Consider the following 15,093-nt stretch of genomic DNA (forward strand, 5'->3'; position numbering starts at 1 on the left):
AACGGTTAAAGGGGCGCGCCTAAATGGATTTGGCGGTGCCGCTTTTTTGGTTCCCTGTCTCGCCGTGTTTGAATCTCTGCCAGTGGGTTCTGTCCTTGCAGGCTTTGAAAGAAGAACGTTATAACGGTGTAAGATTGGCCAGATTCGTTCTGAATAGTGGAAAAGTAGGTGAAATGTCACATATAGTAATTTGGGGTGTCCGTACTACGGCTCTTGCTCTCTTGATGGGCGGGCGATCTTGCTCTGTCCGCCTCAAGCATTTCGCGTCACGCAGTTCAACCTTGTAACCTTGCGCTCTTTGTCTTTTTGCTTTCTGTGGATGGGTCTGATAGGGTCATCATCCTTACACTCACCCTCGCCGTGACAAAATCATGAGCAACGTGCCTGCTGCGAGGTGGCAACCTTGAATGGTCTCCTCGGTCTGGCTGACATTTAGCGGTTTGACTCCTCCCGCGTTTCACGGACTGTCGATGGATTCTCAATCTACGTTTCCAGACAACCACTGTGTGACTAGATGGCATAGGTGAAAGCCGGGGTTGAGGGTACAATTCCCAAGCAACACTACCCAGCAAGAGCAATGACAGCAATGTTTGGTCTGTACTAGATTAGCCTCGTTGGTGACTGTCCTCTGCTTCCCTTTCCTTATAAGAGGTCTTCTGTCTGCTGGGCATGGCGCTCAGCTTCATGTCTACCTAACTTGGAACAGTCGCGTTTCAACCCCTGAGAGATGCCGGAGACGTACGAATTCATCGTGGTGGGCGCTGGCGCTGCTGGTGCTGTCCTTGCGGCGCACCTTGCACATAGCAAGAAGGCACCTTCTGTCCTTCTCATAGAAGCCGGGGGAAAGAATGATTCGAAAGCGAATCGTGTCGATGCAGAAAGGTGGCTTCACCGGATGATTCCAGCGCAAAATTGGGGGTACAAGACTGTTCCTATCAAAGGCTTCGACGGGAGTGTCATCGAGTATGACCGTGGTAAAGGGCTCGGAGGCAGTACCTCTATCAACTTCAGCGTCTGGACAATTGGACCTCGGGATGACCATGACGAGATTGCACATCTGGTTGGCGACGATGAATGGGCCTGGGAAAACGCGAAACAACGATACAAGAGACTGGAGAGCTACCACGCCTCGTCGCCGGATATTCCCGATGACTGCAAAAAGTACCTAGACCCCAAGCCTGAAGACCACGGCTTCAATGGCCCGATCCACGTCGGCTTCCCCAGAATATGGGAACGAACTTTCCATTCTCTGATGGAACTATGGCTTGCACATGGCACGGAGCCCAATCTAGATCACAATTCTGGTGACCCTATTGGTCTTTCCATCTGTGCTTCGACGGCATACAAAGGAGTCCGTTCCACCTCGGCCGATGCTTTGATAGGAGCCCCTTCCAATCTGGAGATTCTTGTCGATACTGAGGTGTGTCGTGTTTTGTTCGATGGCAGCAAAGCCGTTGGAGTTGAGACCTTTGATGGCCGTAAGTTCTATGCCAGTAAAGAAATCATCCTCTCCGCCGGCGCTCAGGACACTCCACGGATTCTCATGCACTCGGGTATAGGGCCGGCGGACCAGCTTGGCAGCTTCAATATCCCTGTTGTGAAGGCCAACTCGAACGTGGGACAGCACATGAAAGACCACCATCATGTCATGCTGAGTTTTGAGAGGGCTGATCACACTACAGACCGACACAGATTCTACAAGAGCAAAGAGCTTCAGGCAGACGCGAGAGCGCAGTGGGAAAGAGACGGCACGGGGCCTCTGTCAGAATATGGCTGTGCTCTTGGGCTGGCATATCTCAAGCTTGACGGCATCTACGCGACTGAGGAGTTTCAGAAACTGCCAGAGAGTCAGAAACAGTTCCTGCAAAAGCCAACCATTCCCCATTACGAGGTGCTCTTGAACGTGGCCCATACCCCTTACTTCCTCGACCCAGAGAATGCGGCCGCAGGCACAACGGTGTTTCTGTTTCTCCTCAACCAACAATCCACTGGCACTGTGACTTTACGATCCTCCGATCCCAAGGTGCCTCTGGTCTTCGACCCCAACTATTTCTCTCACCCTTTTGATCGAAGACTTGCAGTTGAACTCACACGAGAGGTGTGTAAGGTTTTCAAGAACCCCAAGTTCACCGAGCATACGACTGCCCATCTACTTACTCCGAAGAGCGAGTCGGAAGAGGACATTATCGACTTCTGGAAAAGGAACTCGTCGAGCACGTGGCACATGATGGGAACAGCCCGAATGGGTCGGGACGAGAAGGATTCAGTAGTGGACAGAGACTTCAAGGTCTTTGGCGTCGAAAAGCTGCGCGTGGCAGACATGAGTGTGATTCCAATTGTTGCTAAGTAAATGGTCCATTCGTTTCTGTTCTGGGAAGATTTGCTAACAACCATGTGCAGCAACCACATTCAGAGCACGGCCTATCTCACAGGTCTCACTGCGGCCGATAAACTGGTTGCCGAGTACAGGCTGGACGTGTTGTAGACAGATCTCCTTTCATCTCTTCACGCTTCGGAGCTCTTCGCGGCGTGCCTTGTGTGCCCAATGTATCCTGGAAGCCAAAGGTCCTGATTGTTGAAGGGTTGCAGATCGACTCTCGCAATTGGGAAGGACATGGACGAGAAGAGTAGTACTACTGTATATGCAGAGTGTGAAAAAGTCTTCGCAAGTCAGAGGTAGTTACGTCGGAGGGGGCCACCGTGATCCATGATCGCCTAGTTTCATGTGTCGGTCACAAGAGGCTGAATGGATACATGGAGTCTTACTCTAAGTATAGCACAGGACATGTACCTCTGTAGAGAGGTAGTTCGGTTCTATTCGGCGAGGGTCTTGGATTCGGCGAGTCGCTCGCTCTTCTCCAGCCTTGGCACGTCATCCCCTGGGTCCGTGACTTTGTCCGTTGAGAACTAACTGTCCGCGTATCCAGCGCAGCGCAGGACAGCCAACGACCACTCGTTACAGGTGTTTGACGTTACTGAGGACCACTGCACTACGAGGTCCTATGTTTGTTCCAGTCTACAAACCATACGGAGTAGACACCAAGATCCTGAAGTCGTACTACCCTCGGCCCTTGCTCGAACCTGCCCACCTACCTCACCTCACTCTCCTGTCACGAATGACAAGGGATGCTCTGGCTTCCTTTTCGCCCCTTCGTTGTCTCTGGCAATTAGTAGTAGTATTACTATGACATGCTACTGTTGCTAAGGTCTGCCTACCTCGCGCCTGCCCGCCTCCGGCAACACGCTGCCTCCTCTCTTTGACGGAAGAACAACATGCTGAGGCTCCCATGCCACACGGGCTGCGACACTATCCCAGGAGATTGACTTCCTTTATTCGTTTGAGCGTGGCTCGGTCTAAATAGGAAACAGTTCTCGTCGCAACATCAACACAGTCAACGGAACCCTTCGCAGGTTTGCTACTTGACCCGCGGTTCCGAGATATCCACACATCGACCACGCCGTTCGCGTAGATTCTCTGAATAACCTGCCTACCTTCCTTGCAATATCTTGTCTCATCGCCCGGTGTCGAGGCGTGGTCCTGGCTTTGTATCACAACAATGGCGCCGATGCCGCCCTCGCATCCCCTAACTTCTCGGCCAGTACCTCGCAGGATACAGACTGCTCGAAACACAACCCATGAATGGTCGACAAATGCAGACCTGAATCGACCGTTGCCCCCGCCTCCTGCATCGGCCTCAGCAGAAAGCTACGAGATTCCCTCTCTCCGTCGAAAGCCCCTCCCCGACTCACCTGAATCGAGTTCGACCAAAAACAACCACACTCGCTCGTTCAGCCACCCGTTCCCCTCGTTGTTTGGCTCGAAGAAACCCGAGAAGAAACAACACACCCATCCCGAGGGGGATTTCAGTGGTCGTGGGCGACGTGAAGTACGTCAAGAAGAAAACATTACGAAGAGCGGCCCCGTGGAGAACCCTTCGAATCGTTCCGATCGTCAGTTTCTTACCGGCAAATGCATGACTTGCGACTCGACCGTACGATGGCCGCAGGGACTAAAGGTATTCCGGTGCACCACCTGCCTCACCATCAACGATCTTGAAGACAACACCGAGACCAGAGGAGGCCTCAAGACCCCGGCAGTTGGAGCATCACCTCCACGCAATGTCGTGCCCGTCACGCTCGAAAGGACAACGGCTCTGATAGATCGCTGTTTGAGGCAGTATTTGGAATCCTACCTTCCACAGAGCGACTCACAGTCCCAAGCCATCAATGTTCAGAGTACGTCTCCGAAAGATGAGGCCTTTTTGCTCCAGGGATCGCCCGGGGAGGGCCTTCTGCACAATGAGATCCACGACGAGCACGAATCCCCACCGCCGTCGCCACGTCCGGCGCTTAAATCACGAATCCCTTCAAATACTCCCTTGACGATACCCCCTTCGTCTGCACAAAGTGCAAATTCTTCTTTTGTTCAGGGGAGTTCGACAGATCCTTTCTCAGCCTCTGCTTCAATGCAGACTAGACCATCAGACCGCAGGGAACGAGACGCCCCTGATACTGGATCGGGATCTGTATTCTCCTCTAATGTTAGGACTGATATATTTCGTGCAGTTGAGAACTACATTTCTGGAGCTTTCATCGGCTGTGCAACGCTCAACCATTCTTTTCTTCTCCCAAAGCCACCATCACAAGCTCCGAAGCCAAGGTCTGCTTCGGCAACACAGCAGAGGCGTCAGTTGTCCGAGCCCACACCAACCCCTGCGGGTGCAACCGACGTCTTCTTATCGGGACTAGATGCCAAAACCTTACTGCTTGGCGATGTCGCCGAGAATGGTTCATGGTGGTTAGGCGCTACGGGCGGAAAAGCAGCTGTGACTGGTAAAGACGGGCACCATCATCGAGACAGGTCGCCAGACAAGGGGCGTGGTTCGGTCAGTGCAAGAAATCCCAGAATCAATTGGGCCGAGCTTGCCGAGTGGTATAGAAGTGTAATCTATGCAGGTGACCTATGGGAGCAGAGATGGCAAGAGATCAAATCGAAATCGACAGATCCGATTACACAACAACGGAGTCCTCGGGAGAGAATCAAACAGGATGTCGTCGAGTCTCGAACCCATCTTCAACGTTGCTTGCTCAAGATGTCAGAGAATCTCCTGAAGCGACCCCGGCAACCTTTGAAGTATCCCGAAGACTGTCGGTTTCTGCTGATACTGTTGTCCAACCCGTTACTGACGCCAACGCGACTAGAGGCCGGCAAGATGTTTGGCACCTCAATGTCACACCCGCCCTCAACGGCTGGGAGACAGGTGGACGACAGCCATCCCAGTTCGCCTTCGAAACGTGCTCAGAGTTCTGGTAGACGACCCGGAAGTCTGGGACACCACTCAGGCATAGTCAAACGGATCTTGGGTCTCATGGCCAACCTTCCCAATGATATCCACCACTGTCTCGTGTCATGGTTTGCTAGGTACTCATACGGACACTTTCAGCGGACGGTGGAGATGGTGGGAAGCTTTGTAACTTATCGACTGGCACGGCAGCAAAAACGTCCGGTCAACGAACCGATCAATCCCACAGAAGGTCTTGTGCCCAGCTTTGCGGACGCTGGAATGCACCATGCCTCCCAGATTCACGCCGCTTTGGGAGGTCGACCTTCTTCGACCTCCGCCGGCAAGTCCGACGGCAAGCCCAAGCTGTCGTCGTACGGTGAAGATTGGCAGATCCGGGCCGCCGCAAGGGTTATGGCAATACTCTTCCAAGCAAACATCGGTCACACAGGGAGGAAAAGAGACGGTTCTAGTCACCATGAGCAGCGATTTCACAGTCCGGGGCACCACGCAAAATGCCAGGGAGCCTCTCATGGCCAGATCATTCCCATCAGCAATTTCTACAACACAATGTTGGACTACGCAGACCTGGTCGCAGACTTTGAAACCTGGGAGACTACAAAGACAAAGTTTACTTTCTGTCAGTATCCATTCTTCCTCAGCATCTACGCAAAAATCCATATCCTGGAGCATGACGCGCGACGCCAGATGGAGGTCAAAGCCAGGGAAGCCTTCTTCGACAGCATACTCAGTAGGAAAGCCGTGAGCCAGTACCTGGTACTTAAAGTCCGACGCGATTGTCTTGTGGAAGACAGCCTCCGGAGTGTATCTGAAGTCGTGGGGTCTGGAGGAAGTGACATCAAGAAAGGATTGCGGATCGATTTCCAAGGAGAAGAAGGCATCGACGCTGGTGGGATTCGCAAAGAATGGTTTTTGCTTCTGGTCCGAGAAATCTTCGACCCCAACCATGGGTTGTTTGTTTACGATGACGACTCTCAATACTGCTATTTCAATCCATACTGCTTCGAGTCTTCGGAGCAATTCTTTCTGGTGGGGGTCTTGTTGGGACTCGCAATCTACAACTCGACAATCTTGGATGTGGCGTTTCCGCCTTTTGTCTTCAAGAAGTTGCTGGCCTCGGCTCCGGCGACCGGCGACAAGCTGACATCGACACCCAAAGTGAGCCATGCATGTAGCCTGGACGACCTGGCCGAGTTCCGCCCTGCACTTGCACGTGGTTTCAGACAGCTACTGGACTTCGAAGGTGATGTTGAGGAGACGTTCTGTCGAGATTTCGTGGCAGAAATGGACCGCTACGGTGAGATCGTGCAGGTGCCGCTATGTCCTGGTGGGGAGAAACGGGCAGTGACGAACGCGAACCGACGAGATTTCGTGGATCTCTACACCCACTATCTTCTCGAGACGGCGGTTGCGCGCCAATATGAGCCATTCAAACGGGGCTTCTTCACGGTGTGCGGCGGCAACGCGCTGTCGCTGTTCCGCCCTGAAGAGATTGAACTTCTCGTCCGCGGCTCGGATGAACCCCTCGACATTGCAAGTCTCCGAGCGGTGGCAACCTACGAAGGGTGGCCCAAGACCGAAGGGCCACCAGAACAGCAGCCGCAGGTGGTTTGGTTTTGGGATTTCTTTGCCAGAGCCTCGGCCGAGGACCAGAGAAAGATTCTCGGCTTCATCACGGGTAGCGACCGGATTCCTGCCATGGGGGCCACGAATCTCATCATTCGCATTCAACTACTTCGAAGCAAAGACGAGATGGATGGATTTGGTCGGCCCATCAATAAGCCGATTGAACGATTTCCTATCGCCAGGACATGTTTCAACACCCTCAGCCTGTACCGATATAGCAGTCGAGAAAAGCTTGAGCACAAGCTCTGGATGGCAGTTACGGGTAGCGAGGGTTTTGGATTGAAATAAAGCGATGATAGAGGAAGCTTATAGGCGCCAAAACCACGATGAGTGCTTTTCGAAGCAGTGAACTTGGGCTTGGGCTGGGTTTGTCGTATCCGCATGGGCACCGGCGTCGGTTGGGTTCGGGTTGACGGGATGAAGTGGTTGGACCAAGGCAAGGCTTCATACCCATCATGGATTGCCCGGAGTGCATGACACGAATGGGCTTACGATGTTGGACCGACCATGATTGGATCGCATTGCAATGGGAAATGGAAGAGGCGAAGGAGGATGAGACAGGTATTCCCCAGACAGCACCATCATCATCGGTACTACATCGGCATAGCATTGGGACACGCAATGATTGGTATAGACATGAGCTGTGGCTTGATACAAAAGAAGCATGAGCATACAGCCAGCAATGGCTCTTGAGAACAGCAGATTAAGCCAACACTCTCCTAGATGCCCTGGCTGTGTTCGAACATGCCATTTGTTTCTTTTCTGAGAAAGAATTTCAGGAACTGACGATAATGATGCTGACGGGGTTTGACGCCGAGATAATATTTTCAATAGCAGGTGTAACTTGCGGACGTGCAAAGGACAGTAATGGTGACTACCAACATTGTGGCTGGGGTTCACTTGGGCTCAATATCATCTTTTGTCCATCACCCGCAATAAGGCCCGCGGTCATATGGTCTGTCATGAGATGGGATTGGTTGCAGAGAAAGTCGGTCAATGGCGTATCGTTACCGGAGGACGGAAACGGACGCCCACAACAAAAGAAACCTTTAGCGTTGGCCATAGGAGTTTGGGGGAGGTCCTACTCCAGACCGTCGGGGCCATTTTGTCTACTAGTATATCATTTATTGTGGGATGGTGGTTGATAGCCGTGGTGGATACGTCCGAGGTGGGACAGACCGTCGAAACTTCTGAACTTTGCTGCAGACTGGGACCGTAAGTTAGTCAGTCAGTCTCGTTGACATGGTGGCAAGATCGTGTCGACGGGGACGGTGGACGAGAAGGGTGAATTGTTTCGGTGCGCAGGCTGCATACATCCTCACCAACTCGTGCGAAACAATCGACAGGAAGGTGTTAAGTGAGGAGAAGCTGCATACAGAGTAGACGGATCAACTTAATGAACACAGCTGGCGCCGGGGAGCTGTGTTAGTATCGACGCTGGTGCGCTTCCACGACAGTCGATATGGCCCGACGATGCCTATCTCGGAGAGCTGGTCGATCTTGACTGGCGGATCTTGTTGGCGCATCGGAGAGACGGTCGAGAATCGTATCTTCAAATTGTCCGCTTCGAAGCAACGAGAATCGCCGCCGCCCCGCACTCGGCCACGGTGAGCCCTGGAGACCCCTCAACATTTATTTTCCCATATATTTCTCCCAACCGACCGTCTGGTTGATTCTCCTGCCGTGGTCCAAGCTGATTGCTCTTCTCCCTACACTGCTCTCACTTCTGTCGTTGATTGAATCGTCCATATATCGTCACATACACGTCAAGATGGGTGCTTCAGATCTTCCTACCACGATGAAGGCGCTGAGTATGCCCCACTAGTCGACCCTGCGGCCTTGGAGAGAGCATTCTCGGTCGTGTCCTGGAAATATGGTAACTGACGCATGTCACAGGGTATAGCGAGCCCGAGAAATTCAATGTTGTCGAATTGCCCCTTCCGAAACTGCGTGAACATGATGTGTTGGTACGCTCGAGACAGCCCTCTGGAAAGAATTGACGATGCTGATGGTCGGCTACAGATCCAAGTCAAGGCCTGTGGTGTGTGCGGCACAGATCTGCACATCCATGAAGGAGAATTCCTGGCCAAGGTAAGTCGAACCGTTGATGCGCGTCAGAAGCTATGCACCTGACTCGGGGCGCAGTTCCCTTTAGTTCCTGGCCACGAAACAGTTGGTGTCGTCGCTGCTGTTGGGCCCAAGGTGAAGGGCTTCAACATCGGCGACCGTGTAGTCGCCGACAACTCCGAACTCTGCGGGGAATGCTTCTACTGCCGTCGAGGAGAGGAGCTGCTCTGTGAGGACTTCCAGGCCCACGGGGTCACCATGGATGGTGGCTTTGCCGAGTACTGTGCCTACCCGGCCAAGCGAGTATTCCACATCCAGAATCTCTCTGATGTCGATGCCACTCTGCTTGAGCCTGCCTCCTGCGCCGCCCACGGACTGGACAAGATCGCTCCCAAGATGGGCTCCAGTGTGCTCATGTTTGGGGCGGGACCTACGGGGTTGGTCTTGGCGCAGATGCTTCGTCAGAACGGTGGTTGCAAGGTGGTGATTGCGGCGCCAGAGGGTCTGAAGATGGATCTTGCCAAATCATTGGATGCTGCGGATGAATACGTGGCACTGTCTCGCAAGGACCCTGCTGCACAGTTTGAGAAGCTCAAGGCAGAGAACCCATACGGATTCGACATTGTTGTTGAAGCCACGGGTAGTGTCAAGATCCTCGAAGATGCGATCAACTATGTCCGAAGAGGCGGCAAGCTCGTGGTGTACGGTGTGTATGGCAGCAAGGATCGTGTGACATGGCCACCCAGCAAGATCTTCGGCGATGAAATCACCATCCTCGGATCGTTCAGTGAGACATACAAGTTCCCTGCTGCCATTGACTACCTTGGTATGTATTCTGCCATTCCAGCTCTTGTAGGCAAACACATGACTGACACTGATCGTGAACAGACAGTGGCAAGGTCAAAGTCAAGGGCATTGTCAATAAGACGTTCAAGTTGGAGCAGTGGGCGGAGTGTCTTGAGTCGTTGAAAAATAAGAGTGCCATCAAGGCCGCCATCGTCTTCGATTAGAGAATTGTAGGCTGCCACCAATGTGAGGCTTCTGTTGGGTGTCGGGTGTTGGCTGTGATCAAGGGTGAAAAGTGAATTGTAGGAGCAGTGCTCGCGTATGGAAATGCATTTCCGGTCGAGGTATCCCTCCCGTGTCAATTTGATAGATTCCCCAATCTTGACGACGTACCGAGAATGAAAGGTTGTCACCGAACGGTGAAGATGAAACGAAGAGGAGGGGGTTTGACGGAGAATGAGGGAGTATTCGCTTCCTGCTACTCGTGACGCATAGGATCGTATTGTCGTATTGTCTGTGCCTGCGCCTGCGCCCAATCCACCGTCGGCCTGAATAGTCATTGTTCCACAGCTCATTTAGAGCCTTGTCTCTCTATCGTACATAATCAATATCAATCTCTCTTCTCCTCCTGTCTCATTTCTGATATTGCAGCTGTTTCCACCCGGTCGGCGCTTTGAGAGAATGAAGTGTCTCCGGCATGGTGTGTCTTCGCGGCCATGTCGAGGACTTTGTAGGCATTCTTGTCCCTAGGCTCCAACGCCTTCGACGTGACGGTATGCTTGATTAGCGGATCAGCGGATCAGCGTGATGTCTCACTCTCTTGATAAGGATGACCTTGAAGGAGACGTGTATTCGTTTCGGGTCCTTGGACGAGGTCCGTGGATTGGCAGACACCTTCGCATGTTCGTCAGCCGGTCACCCTGAAGGTAGGGCTGGCAGGCATACGCTGGTGCTGAAATGAACCGCAAGAACCGCACTGGACCGGCACCCATTCCTACGGGAGCAGGACGGCACCATGGCCATGGTGATGAGTGGAAACAGTATACATACAAACATGAAACGCATACTGGGTAGAGGTGAGTTCAAGCAGGCCACTGCTGCAGCAAGAAATGAAGCATCAGAAGGAGAGGCTATTCATTTTGATATCCTTGCCGATGTCAGTCTGAAAGAAATTTTGCGAAGATGATTCGAGATTGCAAGCGTCTGAGGCAGTGGTCATGGCGATGAAGAAGTCGAGGGCGCCCGCTATCAGCGGCCGCAACTCTGTGACGGAGATGATGCTCAGGGAGGACTTCAACATGGGCAACGCGTCGCAAGTCTCAACACCACGAGCGTCAACACAGGCAGTGAAAGAAACCCCAACCACCTCTACCCAAGACGCAAAGTCCATCCTGCGTTACGGCGCAGAATCTCACTTCAGTTCCAATCTTCTCACATTCTCAAGCTTCTTCTCACATCTACTCATCCTTCAGACTCTCAATTCCACCATCTCAACGTTCAGCTTGTCTCTACAAATCGAGAAGACAGATTCAGGACGCTTGTACAACCCTCATCCTCCATATCCTCCTCCTCCTTGACCTCAATTGACCTCAGAGAGGCCAATCCTCATCCACCATGGCATTCAGTCTTCCAGTCAGAATTGCCACACCACCAAGTCTCATCCTTGATCCCATCTTCTCTCTCCTGTACGAAGACAATGAGGCCAGCTTGACCCATTTCATCACCAACAAGTCTCCTCTCCCTCTCGGAGGTGTCATCAACGATCCAGCTGTCATGGACTATCTTTTGAGTCGAGAACCCGGGCCGAAGGTCGAGTACAAGAATCTCCGTCCAGCACTGGCTGTTTTGCGCCCGTTCTTGTCCGTCTCTCTCTATGGAAAGAAGCTCATGGCCTTTTACAAACAACTCCTCCAACTTCAAGGCCGCTGGGCTATTGCAGCTGCTGAAATGGTCACCTTCGACGTATATGTCAAATTCTACATAACCCTCTTCATCGACCACAGTGACAAGAAGCTCGCAGACCACGTCTTCAAGGTCGTCCCCGGTGCCGCCTACAGCATTGCAACCTACACTGCTGGCAGCCGGGAACAATTCAACCTTATGGTCAAGGCCGAAAAAGAGCGTCTCATCAAGAATACCCGTGCCGCCGCCGCAAAGCTCTTCGACTTCAAGGTCTCCAAGGACTTCTTCCAGCAACACGGCAAACTGGTCGCCGCCATTGAGCACTCGGAGAAGAAACTCAAGGATTGTCGGGAGAAGACAATTCGTCGCAAGCGTGAGGCCGCCCACAGAAGAGCAGCTATGGTCGCAGCCGCCCAAGAGCGCAACGAAGCTGCCCTCCATAGACAGATGGGCATGAGTGGCTTGACGGCACATGTTCCGCATGTCGAGGATTCGGTGGTTGACTGGACTGAAGAAATCACCAAGGAATGTTTTTCGTCAAAGGAGAAGCCCGTCTCGGCCTGAAAAATGTATGTGCATTCGCTCAGATCCACTCCACCTTGCTAACCTGAGACTATAGGACGTACAGAAGCCAGAGGAAAGCTATTACGAGGGAACCAATCTCGTTGGCGCCGCTGCAAATACAACGAAGAAAGCACGGGAAAGAGATACCACCATCCGCACCGGAACAGATGGGCAAGTCCACATTCAGGTCATCAGCGGACTGCAAACACACAGTGGGAGAAAAGAGACCAGCGGGTAGTGGTCGACATACAAGACGCAGATTTGAATTGGCGGAAGCATGTGCTCTACGAGACCACGCTTGGGGACTGCGTGAGGGCACAGTATGGAAGCAACCAGATGGAATATGCGCAGCCTCGCCATCTCGGATCGAGGATGCAACAACAGGACTGGGTATGAGAGCACATTGCTGCATAAATACCCCTTTGAAAACACAAATATCACAGTCAATTGAGACGAAAACTTTCTAGCCTTGTGGAAATGGGTTTTTGCTCTTCTGTGTCATTTTCTGTCGACTGTTTCTGCTTGAAACCAGTGCGCCTCTTTTATGATCATGCCCGTAAATCATGACGCCCCCAAGGCTAGAAGTGTGAAGAGGTCGAGCAATGACCGGTTCAACTCATCATGGCTGCACTCACACTCCCCATAACGAGTCCATGCTCAGTAGCAGTTTCAAGGCCGCACCCATCGGACCATGACGTTCATCAACCCCAGACCATTCCATGGATAGCCACGCACTAGGACGCACAACCCAGAAAAATCCGCATTTGCACGACAGCTCCTCTACTTCCTAATGGCTCTCTGGTAGAAAGCCAACTCATCGCCCTCGAGGATGTAACCGTCAACACGACCGCTCTGGCCGGGTCTCGAGCTGACAACAGCGAAGAGTCTTCCGGCCTCGAATTGACGTTCCAACGAAGGCTCGATCTTGCCGGACTTCTTCAGGCGAGCTTCCCGCTTGGCCTCGACGCTGTGGCTGACCTTGGTCTCCTCGGTCTCGGCGGCGCCCTTTTGGCCCTGGCGTCTGCGACCAATGGTGGTGCCGTAGTGAGCTTCGTACCAGGTACGGAAAGGGGTCGCATCGATTTGCACGACGGCGGACTTGGTCAGGGTGTTTGTGCGGACGAATTCGTTGTTGGATGGATGGTAGGCGACGACGATCACACGGACCTTGCGGGCAATACCCTCACTTCCCCATGAGAAGTTGCCGGTTTCCAGGCGCAGGGCTCGGTATTTTGTGTTACCACCTCGGGTGCGCACAAGATGGATTCGCTTGTTGCCGATACGGGTGTTGGCTGGCTGACGGCCCTTCTCGAAAGCTCTGTATGAGGAGAACAAAACATGTTAGAAATCTTTACTCCTGTCCAATTTGCCTCTTCGTTTCGTCTGTTCGATATAGCATTGGGAGAGGGTCATAGTGTACCTCTTCTTTCGGTAGGAGGCGCGCTTCGCACCAGTGGCGGACCGCTTGTGGCGGCTGTCTCGTGAGATACCCATAATTGCGAAACCGAAGAGGACTGTGAGAGATGATATTGTTAGCTTTGAGATTCCTTGCGAGGTGTGGTTGCGGGCGTGTGTGGGTGGTTGAAGATGCAATTGGCGCTCGTGCAAGTCCTGGTAATGAGGCCGATCGAGCTCTCGTGGATGTTGAATGCGACAGAGGAGAACTGACCTGATAGTGACCAGCTCTTCAGCGAGCAACGAGAGTATGCTTTCGAGGAATTGGCGTGGGTGGAAAGGTGGAAAATGAATGTCGTCTCGCAAAAGCGACTTTGATCGGTGCAGTGGTTGTCTCGACGCTCCAAAACCTGCGGCGGATGTGCGGCGCCAAGACTTTGCCCGCCAAGACAATTTTTCCACACACGCACGCAGGCCCGCTCGCTCACTGCAGTGACAGTCGGCCACGCAGGTGAACTTGAAGAAAGATCGCATAATTGTTCTGCTCACACTTTCACCACCTCAAACTTTCCCACCACAACCGACATCTTTCCTGCATTGTGTGCGATTCCCCGAAGAGCGCCAGGAACTCGCAACAATGTACGTACCTCGCTCTGGAACCAATAGACAAAAACCAAAACTGACACGATGCAGGCTTATCCCCAAGGCAGACCGCAAGAAGATCCACGAGTACCTCTTCCGAGAGGGTGTGCTCGTGGCCAAGAAGGACTACAACCTTCCTCAGCACCAGGACATTGAGACTAAGAACCTCTATGTTCGTGAACCCCTGGTCTCCTCGCAGGTGTCGTATCCATGCTAATAGCGGTCATCGTCTAGGTCATCAAGGCTTGCCAATCGCTCACCTCGCGCGGCTACCTCAAGACCCAGTTCTCATGGCAATACTACTACTACACCCTGACCCCCGAGGGACTTGACTATCTCCGCGAATGGCTACATCTGCCTGCCGAGATCGTCCCCGCGACGCACATTAAGCAGCAACGTACGCACGCTCCTCCTCGTGGCATGATGGGTGGTGACGACCGTGAGCGCCGCGGCGGTGGCCGTGGTGGCCCAAGAGGTGACCGTGAGGGAGGATACCGTCGCCGTGATGCCGGTGAGGGCAAGGAAGGCGGTGCGCCGGGCGAGTTTGCTCCTACTTTCCGTGGTGGATTCGGCCGTGGTCGTGGTGCTGCTCCTCCCAGCTAGATGGTTTGACCCTGCAAGCATGTGGTCGAGCCTCGTCTGGTGATGTGTCTTTCGCAGACAGCAAGCATCAGCTGTTGGTGGGCAATACTAGGTTGGGAGTGTCGGTACAAGCAGAACCTTGCGGTGCTGGGAGTCTGCGCGTCTCGAAATCAATACGAGTGCTCCATCAATCGATCTTCTCTGCTTCATTTTCCATGCGATCCTC

At 53.0% G+C, this 15,093-nt stretch overlaps 6 protein-coding genes across 6 annotated transcripts; 5 read left to right on the forward strand and 1 right to left on the reverse strand.

The window, feature by feature from the left end:
• Positions 1 to 727: 727 nt before the first annotated feature.
• Positions 728 to 2,485, forward strand: A1O1_06700 (uncharacterized protein; the record flags this gene model as incomplete). Its single annotated transcript, XM_007727578.1, has 2 exons — positions 728 to 2,346; positions 2,401 to 2,485. 2 exons carry the CDS (start codon positions 728 to 730, stop codon positions 2,483 to 2,485), a joined length of 1,704 nt encoding a protein of 567 aa, XP_007725768.1.
• Positions 2,486 to 3,557: 1,072 nt separating this feature from the next.
• Positions 3,558 to 7,217, forward strand: A1O1_06701 (uncharacterized protein; the record flags this gene model as incomplete). The annotated part of the gene is made up of 1 exon (XM_007727579.1): positions 3,558 to 7,217. The coding sequence occupies one exon, from the start codon at positions 3,558 to 3,560 to the stop codon at positions 7,215 to 7,217; it is 3,660 nt and encodes a 1,219-aa protein (XP_007725769.1).
• Positions 7,218 to 8,885: 1,668 nt separating this feature from the next.
• Positions 8,886 to 10,006, forward strand: A1O1_06702 (alcohol dehydrogenase; the record flags this gene model as incomplete). The annotated part of the gene is made up of 3 exons (XM_007727580.1): positions 8,886 to 9,020; positions 9,075 to 9,822; positions 9,885 to 10,006. The coding sequence occupies 3 exons, from the start codon at positions 8,886 to 8,888 to the stop codon at positions 10,004 to 10,006; spliced, it is 1,005 nt and encodes a 334-aa protein (XP_007725770.1).
• A 1,390-nt stretch (positions 10,007 to 11,396) lies between these two features.
• Positions 11,397 to 12,248, forward strand: A1O1_06703 (uncharacterized protein; the record flags this gene model as incomplete). The annotated part of the gene is made up of 1 exon (XM_007727581.1): positions 11,397 to 12,248. The coding sequence occupies one exon, from the start codon at positions 11,397 to 11,399 to the stop codon at positions 12,246 to 12,248; it is 852 nt and encodes a 283-aa protein (XP_007725771.1).
• Positions 12,249 to 13,028: 780 nt separating this feature from the next.
• Positions 13,029 to 13,742, reverse strand: A1O1_06704 (40S ribosomal protein S8; the record flags this gene model as incomplete). The annotated part of the gene is made up of 2 exons (XM_007727582.1): positions 13,029 to 13,566; positions 13,669 to 13,742. The coding sequence occupies 2 exons, from the start codon at positions 13,740 to 13,742 to the stop codon at positions 13,029 to 13,031; spliced, it is 612 nt and encodes a 203-aa protein (XP_007725772.1).
• Positions 13,743 to 14,280: 538 nt separating this feature from the next.
• On the forward strand, positions 14,281 to 14,888 carry A1O1_06705 (small subunit ribosomal protein S10e; the record flags this gene model as incomplete). The annotated part of the gene is made up of 2 exons (XM_007727583.1): positions 14,281 to 14,457; positions 14,520 to 14,888. 2 exons carry the CDS (start codon positions 14,281 to 14,283, stop codon positions 14,886 to 14,888), a joined length of 546 nt encoding a protein of 181 aa, XP_007725773.1.
• Positions 14,889 to 15,093: the final 205 nt, after the last annotated feature.

Source organism: Capronia coronata (assembly GCF_000585585.1).
Source record: "Capronia coronata CBS 617.96 chromosome Unknown acBCG-supercont1.6, whole genome shotgun sequence".
NCBI lineage: Eukaryota > Fungi > Ascomycota > Eurotiomycetes > Chaetothyriales > Herpotrichiellaceae > Capronia > Capronia coronata.